At 38.5% G+C, this 15,563-nt stretch overlaps 1 protein-coding gene across 2 annotated transcripts; it reads right to left on the bottom strand.

The window, feature by feature from the left end:
* Positions 1 to 2,870: 2,870 nt before the first annotated feature.
* On the bottom strand, positions 2,871 to 12,888 carry LOC118624357 (dol-P-Glc:Glc(2)Man(9)GlcNAc(2)-PP-Dol alpha-1,2-glucosyltransferase). 2 transcript variants are annotated; one of them, XR_004958356.1, is made up of 4 exons: positions 12,572 to 12,888; positions 11,176 to 11,373; positions 8,246 to 9,360; positions 2,871 to 3,021 (listed from the first exon to the last, which is right to left on the bottom strand). XR_004958356.1 is itself a non-coding variant. In XM_036252554.1 (3 exons), exons 1-3 carry the CDS (start codon positions 12,752 to 12,754, stop codon positions 8,305 to 8,307), a joined length of 1,437 nt encoding a protein of 478 aa, XP_036108447.1. In that variant the 5' UTR covers positions 12,755 to 12,888; the 3' UTR covers positions 7,602 to 8,304. The 2 variants fall into 2 exon arrangements, 1 of the variants encoding a protein (XP_036108447.1); XM_036252554.1 differs by lacking the exon at positions 2,871 to 3,021 and having other exon boundaries at positions 7,602 to 9,360.
* Positions 12,889 to 15,563: the final 2,675 nt, after the last annotated feature.

Here is a 15,563-nt window from a genome sequence, read left to right as displayed (position 1 = left end):
ACTTAAGGGACCCTCAAATAATCATTAGATTTAATTACAAATATTGTGATTTACTATAACCTTAGAAGGGGCCATCTTAGAGGTCAATATTCCAAAAACTTACCAACTCCACCTAAACTATTTTCAGGACTCCCCTATGTAGCTCTTTAAAGCAAAAGTAACAACCCCAACTCCCTTATACATAAGTAAAGTGACAACTATAATCAAGACAAGGCTCCTGAGCAGGTAATAGCAGAGGAACTTTAATCACATTAACTCTTTGCAGATTGACTCAAAAGGAAAAAATGAAATCTATTTGAAGACACCAAAGAGCAAACTAAAACAGGAACTAGACAGGATTTGATCATTGGAAGACCTCACCGGGTGACTGTTCCCGACACAGCCTAGTCAGAAAGCTGCAATATTATTGGCTTGAGATATGAGAGGATGGAGTTTAGGATGCCAGAGTGGCTATAAATTAAGAAGGGAAGTCCCAGAAGGGAGGATCATGCAAGAGGAAGTCCTGTGTGTGTGTACAAGTCCTCAGCTGATCCCTGGGCTGGAGCCCAGTGGAGCAAGAGCCGGAAGTCGGAAAACACAAGCAAGGGTCTCCTCCTTACCACAGAGATAAAAATTTGGGGTTTGAGTCCTGCCTAGTTATAGGTGTTTCAAAACCACTTTGGACTTTCTATAGACTCGGACAACAAAGAAACCCAAGCCTCCACACGTTCAAAGTGATCAGTCAGGAATCTAACTGCCTTCTACTATTGTGAGAATAAAATATAGTCAATACAGGCTACTGATGGGCACTTAAAAATATGATTCAGGCCTGGCCGATGTGGCTCAGTGGTTGAGCATTGACCCATGCACCAAGAGGTTACCGATTTGATTCCCGGTCAGGGCACATGCCCAGGTTGTGGGCCCGATCCCCAGTGGGGGGCATGCAGGAGGCAGCCAGTAGATGTTCTCTCTCATCGATGTTTCCTTCTCTCTCTCCCTCGATAAAGGAAAAAAATTTTTTTTTTTATTATTTCAAGACGATGAAGAAAGCACAGGACTTGTGGGTGGAGACAGGGGCAGTGCCCTCTTGTCCAGAGCGAGGGAGAGAAGAGGCCACCAGCACCCAGTTCGAAATGTGTTATACACGATTAATTGTGAAATATTACAAAACATGGACTTATCTGCAAAACAAATGAAACCATGGTACTTGAACAAACTTTTAAATAAGGAAAGTCTTTTATTACAAAGAATAGATTTACTTAAAAATCATTTTAAATGACATGAACCCACAACACAATTTTACAAGTCAAATAAACCTCACTATTTTCCAGAGTAGTATCTAACAAAACATAAAACTTAAAGGCATCTAGAACATATATATTTTTTTAAAGATTAAGCTTTTCGTTAAAATTTTTTAAAAATTCCAAAGTAAGTCATGTTTAACTGACAACTCATTCCAAATAGGAGTCTTTTTGGAGAAACCATTAATTTTCAAAAAACTGTGCTCCTCCATTTGGTAGCTAGAATCACTGTCATTAAAACAAGTCTTTATTTCATTCCAAATTAATATACCTAAAAACTCCCACCCTGACGTGTTTTTTCTCCCTTATTTTCATATGTACACATACGTCACTTTGAAATACCATCACAAAGACGAAAGTGGCAGACACAATGGCAAATGGAAGATTATCTGCCTCCCCGAAGAGCCAAAATTAGCGTGGGCCTCGTTTTCCTGACCTACAAATAAGTAGGATAACCACATTCTCCGTAATCATGTTTCTTTCTAACATGTTGCTAACTTGAAGGTAGACGTTTTGCCCATCCCCCCCACCCCCCACTCTGAAAATTCTTAATCTCTCTATACTCAGCATCCTCATGTCTACATAGAGTGGAAATAGTAGCAATGGTACTGATCCCGTAGGATTGTTATGAAGCATAAATAACATGGGTAAAACAGCCACTTGAAACAGTGGCTGATATAATGCTATATGAGTTTTCAAATTTGTCATCATGATCACTGTGGCAAAAGATCATGACTATGCCATACAAACTAAAGAATGCCATAAGGGAAGGTTAAATCACCCAATATATGATTCCAGAATACAAAAATGATTTTTTAACATTTACCTTGGCTTCATACAATTCAGAAAACACTTTGAACAACATTATAATAAATAAGCATGGGTGCTACAAATTACTGTGTAGTTCAAAACTTAAAACTATGAAAGTTGCCCTGGCCGGTTTGGCTCAGTGGTTAGAGCGTCGGCCTGCGGTCCTGAGAGACCCGGGTTCGGTTCCCGCTAAGGGCATGTACCTCGGTTGCAGTTTGTCCCCGGCCCTGGTCGGTTGTGCGGGTGGCAGCCACTCGATGTGTTCCTTTCACATCGATGTTTCTCTCTCTCTCTGTTCCTCTCTCCCTCCCACTCTACCTGAACAAAAATGGAAAAATGTCCTCCGGTGAGGATAAAAAAAAACAAAAAACAAAAAACAAAAAACAAACAAACAAAAAAAAACACTATGAAAGTTAACTCAAAGTTTAATACACTTGGAAACATAGTACAATATCGCCGCCTAGTGGATATTGCATTTTAAACAATTTTGTAGCTAGTGCTTACTCTATCTTTTGGGGGAAAAACCTTTTCAAAAAGAAGCACATTCTCTTCACTAATGTAAAGGAAATTGAAATAATAAGAAACCAATTAAATACTATATTAGCGGTATTCTCAAACACTGTCGCTAAAAGTACCTTTATTAAGTTGTGTATCTCAAATTTGATTCCAAACCAAGGTAATAGAGTTTTGGTTCAGACACAGTATATCGAAGACAGCATGCAACTCACCAGCTATTTCACCATGACTTACCAATCAATGCAAAAAATATTGTCTGTCACAAACTTATAAATTTCAACTCATAGGACCGTGTGGCATCTAAAAAAGCCATTGACTCTACCTACTTGCTATCTGAATCTCTTCTGAAGCATCCCGGACAAACAGAACTCGTCTTCCATGAGCAAGCACACTTCCTTTCTCTGGGTCCATTCCCCTGCAGAGACTACACAGTTAGAAACGTATGTTTTTCATGAGTTGAAATCTGCTGGTCTTTGATTTATACTTCATGGAATATAGAATATTTCAAATAATTATTCAATTATGAGAGCTTATCAAGTTACAGGAATTCTGCTTCTCCAAGTTAGACATCCATATATTCTTTTAGCCATTTCTCTTGCAACATAATTATAAACACTTGTCATCTGTTCATGCTTCTTTGAACAGTTTCTAGCATTGCTAAAAATTACTATAATCAATACAAAAATAACATGCCATGAATGGTCTGGCTAATACAGAGTAAAGATGGATCATCACCTCTCTCTTCATATTCTACTTCTCTTGATGAAAAACTTACAGTGAGGGCAAAGTAAAAAACAGTCCTGGGAATCAGACCAATCTGTGGTCTTAAGTGACGGCGTTGACTTTGGGCAAGTTAGTTATCTGTTTGATCTTTAGTTTCTCTGGCAATCAAACAGAAATCAGCATCTGCCTCACAAGACTTTGAGTAGGATCAAACATGAGAGTAATTGTATGTCAGCCAGTAGTACTACACCCAGAACATTGTAGGTGTTCCATAAATGACAGCAATTATTTTGTATGTGCTATACATGGTTAACTAAACTGAACTGATGTAAGTTTCCTAATCAGTGTGAAAAATCAAGTGTTCAATAGTTTTTCTTGTCAGAAAAATACCTTTTGGTATTTTGGTCTTATGGTGATATACTGACTTCAAATTAATACTAAATTCATCAAATGTTCATTTATTTAATAAAGCACAATATAAAGTATTATTGGATTACTTCACTGTGGCAAAATTTCTTACCCTAGAAATGATTTTCAAACAAAAATTTTAGCTGGATTCATGAATTTTTAAAAATATAATCTCAATATATCTCTTATTATAATTTTCTCAGCTATACAAGTTTTAAATACATTAAAAAACCCTAAATAAAATATAATTAAAAGTTATCCCTAAAGTAGTAAAATTCAGCCTTTAAGCACAAAATATTCATAATTGGTTGAAAATTCTTTTTCCTTAAAAGTCTGATAAACAGTTCCACTGCTATTATAATTTAATGGTTGAAAGTTACTTATTTTTCTTATTTTATATAAACAGGAATAATTTTGAAATCACATCCTATTATAAACATATAAATAAATACATGTATAAGTGTTAAGCATTATGGTAAATAAATTTTAAAACTAGGTCAGAAAATTTAAGCAGAAGTTTAGGTTGGATCTCCTTGTGAAACGTGATTTCCTAAACTTGCTAATGATTTATAGTACATTGTCTTCTAGGATATTTTCTTTCTATAATAAAAACTTCATTAAGTATTCATTTACTCAATAGTTATTATATAGCTTATTTATGAGCTTTCTGTACATATGGCAGGGACTGAATTCTTTTTGAAATAAGGCTAGACATGTGCCAGGCGCTGACCAGTTAGGACAAATACTATACTCATTTGAAATGAGGACCAAAGGTTAAACCATTTGCCTTATTGATTCCAAAGCCACAAATATAATGCGTTTTCTACAAGCCCATGGTTCCTAAATCATGTTTAAATTCCCATTACAAAAATGCTTTCATTATTTGCATACTTTTTGTTTCACTTTTTAATAAAATGCTAATTGCATCAAAGATAAATGCTAACTTAATGAACATGAATTTATTTCTTCATATGAATATTTTATTTAGAAGTGAGTCTACACAGATACAGAGAACGTTTGGACGGTTGCCAGATGGGAAGAGGGGTTGGGAGATTGGGTAAAAAAGGTGAAGGGATTAAAATGTACAAATTGGTAGTTACAGAATAGTCACAGGAATGTAAAGTACAGCATAGGGAATATAGTCAATAATACTGTAATAAGTATAAATGCTATCAGATGGGTACTGGATTTATTGGGGTGATCACTTCGCAAGTTATATAAACGTCTAATTACAGGATTGTACATCTGAAACTAATATAATATTGTATGTCAATTCTAATTTTAAAATAAAATAAATAAATAAAAGAACGACAAATATAGCAATCTCCTGTTTAGGGGGTATAAATAAAAACTAGGGATTTCTTTTCTTCTCTCCTTGTGGCAGTTACACTCAAACTAGAAATGTACTACAGTACGCTAACTTGTTTATCAGAAATCAACTGCATTAAACTTTTTATATTAAGGTACTTTATGACAGACTAAGCACATTTCAGATATAGCTTTAGGAGAGGGGGAAGAGGCCAGAGACCTAACAAAATAATTTCTCTTGCCAAATGACATGCTATGTTTAAACTCAGGAACACTGCGTTTCCAGATAATTTAAATATACAGTCAGAGGCATTAGAAAAGGTTTCTAGGTGTCCACTAAGAGAAAACGTAAATAATATGTTAAAAACAGCATACTGGAACCTTACTAATGTTATATAAAAATAATATTCACTAATGCTATATAAAGATAATACTCTATAAAATTTCACAGATGGGGGGATAAAGGTCAAACAGATTTATTACTGGGCGTAAACATATTATGGACCAAGTCCTGTAGACATTCTTTACCATAATCCTACGTACACACTTTAATATCAATAATTGCAAGGCTTCACAGACTCTTTTTATAATCACCTTTTAATCTAGGAATTAAATTAAGTCTAATTTTTTTTAATTTCATGTCAAAATAACTATTTGATAACCCTTAAAAAATGTTCCAAACACAAAAATCACTTAGGCTATGTCTGAAAGCAATGGTCTATTGCATCTTCTAATTCACAGCATTCTTTTCTAAAACATTAAGTAGTGTATTTTATGTACTTTATAGAAAAAACAAAACAAAACTAGGATTAAACTGTTTTCTCTGAATGTAGCTTTTCTCCAAAACATCTCTTAACATAGCAGGAACTTAAAAATTAAATGGAACAGTGATTCCCCCAATCTATGGGGTGGAATGGTTTCATAATTTCTGCCCGACTTGATTAGAAAAGTTTTTCCGTCTCAGAAACACTCCTAAACACAAAAGCCTTTCATATGTAGTATCAGACGAGAAAGCTGTTTTTTCTAAATTACACATTTCTTTTTCAATTTTGACTTCCTGGAATTCAGATTGCCATTTTAAATAATAATTTCTTTGACTGTGCTTTCTTGTCTAACTTAAAAAATAAAAAATAAATGGGTAACATTTGTCCTACAATCATTGTTATAACTAAAAAGTCGATCTACTTTCTAAGTACTGAGTACAACAAAAGATTGCTCTTTATTTATTACTCAACCATACTTGTAATTTTCGCCTGCACACAATTTTATATTTGCAAATGCAGAATACTTTCCACTTCTACTCATTATTTAAAACCCAGAGAAAGCATTAGTCAACACTAAAGACAAAGCAATTTCTTCACATGGCTATTTTTAAAAGTTTACCAACATAAAATGAGGTTAAAAGATGAATTCTATTCACAGTTCTAAGTTTACATGTCAAAGTTAACATGTCCAAATACTTTTCTGTAATGGAATGACAACCCAGTGACTCAAAACAGGAGACGCAGAATCCAAAAACCTACACACAAAATAGGACTAGTTCAGTTGTTCCCTGACCTACAAAATAAAAGACTAGATCCAATGATTTTTCACCTTCTCTCTCTCTTTTTTTTTTTTTGTACGTGCCCCTAGCGGGAACCAAACCCGGGACTCTCTGGTCCGCAGGCCAGTGCTCCAACTCCTCAGCCAAACCGGCCAGGGCTTAGATCCAATGATTTTTAAACTTCCTTTCAATTCCAACTTTTCTTGTATAACACAGAATCAAATACCAGTTACCTTTAGTTTTATATTTGGCCTTGAGTCAGTTCTTTTTAACCTCTCAGTAAAGATAAAATTTTATTTAAACTATTTTGGCAAAAAAATTATTTCCTACATTATTATGAAGTTTATCCTAAACTCTCCTTTGGTAACTTCAGTGGGTTGAAAAGTGTCCCACAAAAAGATATGTCTACTTGGAACCTATAAATGTTACCTTATTTGGAAAAAGGGTCTCTGTAGGAATAACTGAATTAATAATGTCATCATGAGACCATCCTGGATTAGGGTGGGAATCCAATGACACTGTCCTTATGAAATAAAGACAGAGGGAAAAGCCATGTAAAGACCACGGCAGAGACTGGACTGATGCCTCCATAAACCAAGAAACACTGAGGACTGCAACAGCCTTAAGCTGGGAGAGGCATGGACCTGATTCTCTGAGCCTCCAGAAGGAACTCACACTGCCATCATAATTTGAGATTTATGGCCCCTGGGACTGTGAGAGATTTTCTTTTTAATCTTCACCTGAGCATATTTTTCCATTGATTTTTAGATAGAGTGAAAGAGAGAGAAAGAGAGAAACATTGATGTGAGAGAGACACATCAATTGGCTGCCTCCCGCCTGACCCCAGTCAGGGTCGGGAATCAAACCTGCAAGCAAGGTACGTGCCCTTGACCAGGAATCGAACCCCAGACCCTTCAGGACACAGGCTGATACTCTAACTGCTGAACCAAACCAGCCACAACCATTGAAAAAATTTTTAAGCCACCAAGTTTGTGGTAATTTGTTATGGCAGCCAAAGAAAACTAATACAGTGACAAATTTCAGAAAAGAAAATCCCTTTTTAAAGGTATTATCATAAACACAATTTATCTTTGGTTGTTACATATTTCACATTAGAAATTAGTGAAACAGCTTCATCATTTCTAGATTTTCAACAAAAACCAGTAACTTAAATCCTAGGTAGTCACAGATGAGCCTTGAATTTCTAACATTTACTATCAATGTGAGTCTATTTTGCCTTATGATTAAAATTATATTTACCGAAATGTTAAGTAACTTTTCCATCACAAATATGACCTGATCATTTGTAAATATTTTTTTAATATTTTGCCTACACTTCCTTTCTGAAGAGAATTTGTGCATAAGTTCCAGTATTAAAATGCAGGCCCAATTTTCTTAAACTTGTGTCTATAAAAAGTTTCCAAGCTTTTTGCGTGGCCAGCAGTACAAAAGTGATATGAGATCATTGTAAACAATTTTATTTTTCTAATATTACTCAGGCTAATGGAGCAAGTCTTAAACTTTTCTAAGTTCTTTACCACTTAACTCCTTGGATTTTTATATATGTTTAAAACACATATATCTGATGTTTAAAAATAAAAAAATCTGATGTGATCTGAGGATCACCATTGTCTAAAAGAAAGTCCATAATTTTTACCTGTTCAGTTGCTCATGTGGAAAGACTAAATTTATTTTTAGTTCAAGATGTCTGAGATGTTACCACATAAACCTCTGAGTGTCCTGGCTATTTGGCCACTGAAAAGTCTTGTTCAAAAAGATATAAAAAGTTAGGAAATTAATAACAGCATAGCAACCCAGTTCACAAACAAGTCTAGATATGGGTGGCAGAGGTATGTTTAGCCTATAAATAACATAAGGTAAAATAAAGTAACGAAACTCTAGCAGTTTCTGAGGTACTGTAACAGTAAATAAGCATATGAAAAACATTAAGTTCCAGAAAACTGACTTTGATTTCAATGAGTCAGTTATACTCCAACCAGCAAATAGATAGACTGGAACTAACAAATATTTCACAATTTCATATCTCTGCATAACTCTTTTCCACACATAGAATGTATAATGTCTGTTATCGGCTAACAAGTATTTATGAACATAAGTGAATTTCCACACTAAAAATACACAGACTAAAGTAAGCACAAAAAACTGAATTCTGCGTTTCCAAGCTAAGCAAAGAAAAGCTTTCATTTTGCTAGGAGACAGCAGGTGAGGAAAGGAAAAAAAGAGAGTGAAAGAGAAGAAGTAGAATAGCTGGGGAAAATGGAGACAGACTTCATGACTGCTCCGATCGCCAACGACAATTCCACCATTAACTACCACAAAAACACAAAACAGAAATATTAGAAGGATGTACGGCCAAGTCAAAAGGAAAAGCATACTCAAGTTCTTAAAGGACATGGAATAAACCCAAAGAAACTGAAGAATTTTCCTGAATTCTGAAAACGGTCCTTTAATAGGAGGAAGCCGTTCTTCCTTCTTCTTCTGTAGCTCAGTTTTCCAGGCTTCAGTGAGCTTCTGCGCGACGACGTTCCCTGCGCAGAACACAGCCCAGACAATGTTTGTTTGACGGAACATGAAGCCACAGAATCCAAGCAAGGCTGACGTTTTATGATTTCCATAAAGACACATCAAATAGGCAAAAAGTGTAAAAAACATGGATCCTGCTTCTGTATAATAAAGGAAGTTAAAAAAATAGAGTGTAGGAAATACTGCTAGGGTTAACGTTGACAAGATTCTCTGGACACTGGAGCCAGCCTAGGAGGAAGAGAAATCAGTTAAAATTATTTTCATAAAATAAATACGCTGCTTCTGTTGAGCTAATGAAGAGACTTCTTAAAACACAAAAACTACCTGAGTCTTATTTAAATAATATTATCAATATTAGTTTTATTTCTGGCTTTGCAAAAACACAAACACATTTATAAGAACACTGGCACTTTCTGGTTACACCTCTCAGTTTAGAAACCAGTAAGACAATAAATGTGGGTGCCAAACCGTCTATGGCCTAACATACTGTGAATCACTTAACAACAGTTAAGGAGTAATTGTGTGTAAGACACTAAACCAAATTCTAGGTGGAACATGGAGATGAATGGGACACAGTGCAGGTGGTTCCACCTCCCTGACCTTAAGTCTCAGCGTCAATAATAAGCACACATTTAGCAATCATCACCACTTTCTGTTAAGGATATCTCTTCAAAAGTCTACACTAGAGAATGTAAAAAAGTTTCTAGCACATATACTACCCTATCCAATGATCTTACTATTTCATGTTGAAATTACAGGGATTTTTCTTGAAAATACAGGGTTCAGTCTAAAGTTAAATATCTTTTCTTAGCCTGACATACTATGTCAGAATTTGAAAGTGTTCTCATCTCCTTGAATTGTAGCTTTCATTTATTTTTTTTCATTTTATAAATACTTTTTAATCCTTACCCAAGGATATGTTTTTATTGATTTTTTTAGAGATGGGGTGGAGGGAGGGAGGAAGGAAGAGAGAAACATCGATCGATTGCTTCTCATATGCACCCTGACCAGGGATCAAACACGAAACTTAGGTTAAGTGTCCTGGCCGGAAATCAAACCCACATTTCAGTGCACAGGACGACACTCCAATCAACTGAGTCACCCGGCCAGGACTGTAGCCTTCATTTAATTTAAATCACAAAATCAAACTGTGTCATTGCCTTGATTAAAATGAAGGGCTTTCTATCACCTATTCAACTTCAAAATCCTTTCCATAACATTAAGGACATTCATGACTTCACCCCTACCTACTTCTCCAACCTCACATTATAATTCTCTAATTCCAAAGACTAATTCCCTGTATCTCTTGATCAGGCTTTCTATTTTTGCTTCTGCTTCTCCCGTTAGGATTCATTCCCCTCCCTAAAGCCCTGTCTGTTCAAGATTCAGCCTTACCCACTGTCTGCTCTGCTCTTATACCTATCTCCCCCTCATAATTTACAGTATTAAAATAATCTTTTTAAGTTAAACATAATTATTTTTACAACAGGCACTATTCTAAGCACCTACCACTATTAATCTCCTTTACTTTTCACAATTGTCCTGTGAAGTAGATTCTGTATCATTCCCATTTAACAGATGAAGACATAAAGTCATTGAGGGATAAGCTGCCTAAAGTAACATAATTAGTAAGTGGATAGAATTCAAATCCAGGCAATTCACCTCCAGGGCCTGCATGAAGCCACATAACAATTCCTCAGGTAAAGTCTGTTTCCCCCAATGCAAATATAACTTTCATAAGAAAAATATTACCTCATTTACCTCTGCAGTTTCAGTGATTAGCACATGGAGCAAGCTCAGCCAATAGTAACTGAACTGGTTTCACTCATGAACAAACATTCACTTTAGATTTTATAAATAAAGAAAAGTTATTCAAGGATTTACCTGTAAATTTCTTCTAAAATGGAAGCAGGGTTTCTTGCTTTATTTTTACAAAATACATGCAAATACTATGTGTTAAAGACATTCGCCACCAAATCTCATAAAACCAATTCATAATTGTGGACTTGAGTGTATGTAAACTTAAAATACCTGAAAACATACCTTGTGTCTGGGTTGTACCTTTCGAAAAAGCAAGTACAGTAAATAGAAGTTGCCAACGCTGAAGAGAAGGTTCACAAATCTGAGCATTCCAATGGAGCAGACAACATGTTCAGACCACCCGAAGATCCAGCGGGCGGGTTTGACCACTCCGACTGACAGCAGGTACAGGCCAGGCAATGTAGTGATCATGGGGTCCCACTTGAAAATGAAAGGCCGACAATGAAGCAAAAGCAAATGGACTGCCACAAAGATGTCAAGTTCCAAAACATCTTTACCAACAACCAGGCACTTTTAGAAGTTATTCTGTGACATGATTAACTAAGTCCCCAGAAGATAGGATGTTGCCTCTAAAGAAAAGTTTTGCTTATATTTTGCCCCTGCACCTGCTTTGTGATTGTTAGGGTATCACCAACCAGTAGACATCAACTTAAAATCAGTTCCTACTCGTTAGAAAGACCTACTCACTCTTCTGGAAGCCTGTAGTTGGGTGATTAAATAGCAAATGATTCCATTTTTAAAAGTGTGGGAATATCAGCTGAACTGTGGTAAGTTTGAAGTAAAAGAAATGTTTAGAGAGGTTAAACCACAGGCTCCATAATGAAAGCTGACACGTATTGAGCGAGGAATAGTGATAAACCCTCGGTATTTAATCCTGCCACATGCCCTACAGTAGATACTATTTTCAGATGAGTAACTGGAAACTCAGAAACTTACAAGGTCACACGACTAGTAAATAAACTCCAAGACCTACAAGCAGGCCTTTCTCTAACCACACTTCACACTTCCAGCCGCTACTCTCCGACGCCTCGGGGGGAGAGCGACGCGCCTCCGCCGAGTCCCCAGGAACACGGGGCAGGTTCTGCGACCCGGAGCAGAGCCCGGGGGAAGCCCACGTCGCCCGGCGCACGCGGGGCACAGGGGTGACGCTCCCGGCACCCTCACCCAGGTCAGAGAGAGAGCACTCGGACGGAGAGAGTTATCCCGGAGCCTGCCGGGCTTTATCTGTGTGTCTATCTCTATATTCATCTAGTCCGTTATGCAGGCGAACACGACGCCACTCCACTAGGTGCCACTTCACCCAGTTCACAAAAGGGTCCCCCAACCCACACCAGGGATGGAATTAAAGTCACTTCGCGGTGGGGACGCCGCCCCCCGCCCCCCACACGGCCGGCGCGGACAGCCGGCTCCGGGGGTTGTTGCGCGGCCCAGGCGGCCGCCGGCCGGGTCCCGGGGTCGGGGGGACAGCCCGGCTACCACCGCCACCGCTGCCAGGAAGCGGGGCAGTAGCCGGGCTCCCATCGCGGATGCCGCTACCCTGCGGCCTCGGAGACGGCCCGGGGGAGGGGACAAGGCCGCCCGGCGCTTCCCCTCGCGGGCGGGCGGGCGGGGGGCGCACCTGCGCGAGGGAGAAGCGGCCCTCACAGTAGCGCTGCGCCTGCGGCAGGTGGAAGGTCTCGTCCATGTAGGGCTCCCGCAGCGCCCGGCTGAAGGCGGAGAACAGGAGGCAGGACACCAAGAACGTGCAGCTCAGGGCCGCCGAGAAGTAGTAACCCTCCAGCTGCGCCATCCCTGTCCCCATGGCCGCCGCCCGGGAACGCCGCCCTGGGAGACCGCTGCCGGGCGCTCGAGCCTGGAGACGCGAGCTTGAAACTCGTGATCGAAATGGGCGCGCAAGGCGGGACTGGCCGGACGGGACCGAACATAGCCGGAAGGCGAAGGATGCTGGGAGAGCGCGGACGCTGAGCTTCCGGGGAAAAAAACGGGTCACTGTTTCCGGAGTGACGAATTTAGGTACCGGACCGAGCGGTCGTCCTGTCAATCAAGCTGAACGGGGCTCACTGAGTGGCCAGTGCCTCCAGGAGGGGCGGGTCCGCGGCTCAGCTTTTGAAAGGCAAGAAGCTGCTTATCCTGCAAGCCAGTCGGCTTTTCCCCCTGCTCGTTCCCATCTCTCACCAGGAGGTGGCGTCGTTTCCCCACGTCTGCAATCCCCAAACTCTAAAAATTTGCACATTCCCCCCACCTGTCCCTCAGATGCTTCTGTATTCTCTTAAATTATCTGAATTATTAAAACCTGGAATTCGAAGGCATTTGATTTCATCAACTCTGGAGGGTGGGAGGGGAGCGTTGGTTGTGAAAGCTAATCTGAATGTCCGGAGAGACCATTCACTGCTGAATGAACTTCACTAATTAGAGGACTGTTTACATTAAAAGAGAAATCTTTCAAAGTGCAGATGCTCTCAAAAGGGATTGTTAAAGCGGGTTCATAGTACACTCTGACAACCAGATCACAGTACTCTACGGGAGTTGGGGAAAGCAATTATTTTAGAATTTAGGATGTTTTAGGTAAGGAAGGGTTTTTTGTGTGTGTGCGTGAGTGTGGTTGTTCTTGTTAATCTCTCCATTGAAGTATTATTTTTTCCTATTAAATAATAAGCCTAAGCATCCTAATGGGTGGCACTATGTATGACTTATATTTGTAGTCCCCAAAATGGCTTTCACATATTATGCACTTAAATTTACAGACTTACAGGCTACACAGACTTCACATATTTCTTGTATTGGGGCTTGGGAGCAGGGGGTGACAGGAAATATTTGAAAAATGCTGAAGATAAATTATGTGTTGGAATTTTGCCTTGAGCATGCTTGGCAACGTTTTGTAGAAAAATAATCTCTTGGGTAACCTGTTAGGTTGGGTTTGTTGAGAATATAGCACAAAGGACTCGGGGTTTCTTTAGAGTTGCAAACCTCAGCTCTTTCCCTGGGTCAAAGCAAATGCAGACTCTCCCAATTTAGCCAAGTCTGTCAAATTAAACTGACTGCCTCTCTATTCAGTCTCTGCTATTTCCTCATTAGTAGGAAAGTAAGAGGTGAATAAGGGGTGGGATGGGAATTTATTAAAACCATTGGGATCAAATCATGTTAGGATCCTTCCTTGATGTGATTCTTAGCTTTGTTTTCCCTATTAGTTCCCTTTTTATTACTGAGTACTGATCTATTTGAGATTATGTACAGAGGATACAGTCTTCAAGAGGTTGATAGGAACTATGAGTAATTGCCCCTAGATCCCATGACTTGCTCAGTTGTGATATACTTATTGGAGAGGTGGGTATCTTTGTCCTCTACCCTTCTAAATTTTCAACTGGGACCTCTGTAACAAAGACAGATCAACAAAAGAAAGGTATTCATATTTACTTAATGTAAGTTTTATATGACAAAGAGGTCTTCATAAGGAGTAAAGAACCAAAGAAACAGTTAAACCTGAGCATTTCTATGCTAGGTTTGATGAAGATTGGAAATTGTGGAAGAATATGGAATATGACAGGAGAAAGGGTATAAGTGTTGTAAACTGGAGGAAACTTAACAAGGCCTATTTATTGATATTCCTCTGTATCCCACTGACTTTAGAAATAAGGATGCTTCTTTCCTTCTAGGTGTAGGAAGGGTACCTCCCATATAAAGATTTTATGACCTACTATAGGGGAAGATCAGAAAAGCCTGCATACTCCAGTTCTCAAATTCCATCAGTTTGAAATATTCAATATGCCAAGGTGCAATATTTTGGGCTAGCATGTCCTGAACATCACCCCCTGCCCACCTCCACCCCACCATCAATACCATGCAGCTTACTGACCTTCCCTAGAAATACTGGGCATATTTTTTAAGGTAGTAGAACATGGCCAGATATTTCTGCTACCCATTTCTCTCCATAGTAATTGCCACCAAGAGCTTACCTTAAACATCTGTCCTCTATATATCACAACTCATTTAAGGTCATTAGGAAGTTTCAAGGAAATATGTGGTTTTAGGACTGTCAGAGATCTTTTTTTTTTTTTTTAATTTATTTATTTTTGTTACAGATGTTTCTCCTTTTTCCCCCATTGAGTCCCCCCTCCCCGCCCTATCCCCAGCTTTGTTGTCCATGTCCATTGTTCATGCACACATGCCTATAAGTTATGTGGTTTATTAGAGATCTTTATTATCAATCCACTTGACATCATTTCTCAGAAGAAGCTGAAGTTAAAGTGTTTTGCCTGAAATCACATAGGAAATTAGTGACAGAGCTATGGGTAAAAATTTTAATATCAGATCAAGAGTAATAAAATAATCTGATAACCTTATGATTTAAAATAATCTTTAATTTATACTGAACCACCACTTTTTTATCCACTTGATTATTTATGGGCACTTGGGCCCCTTCCATATCTTGGCCCTACAATGAACATAAAGGTGCATGTATTCTTTAGAGTTAATGGTTTGGGTTTCCTTGGATATATACTCAGAAGTAGAATCACTAGGTCATAAGGCAATTCCATTTTTAATTTTTTGAGGTAGCTTATTACTACTTTCCACAGTGGCTGCACCAATCTGCATTCTCACCAATAGTGCAT

Source organism: Molossus molossus, unplaced genomic scaffold (genome assembly GCF_014108415.1).
Source record: "Molossus molossus isolate mMolMol1 unplaced genomic scaffold, mMolMol1.p scaffold_m16_p_10, whole genome shotgun sequence".
Classification (NCBI taxonomy): Eukaryota; Metazoa; Chordata; class Mammalia; order Chiroptera; family Molossidae; genus Molossus; species Molossus molossus.
Note: the sequence above shows the minus strand (reverse complement) of the source record. Positions and strands in the feature narration are given on the sequence as shown.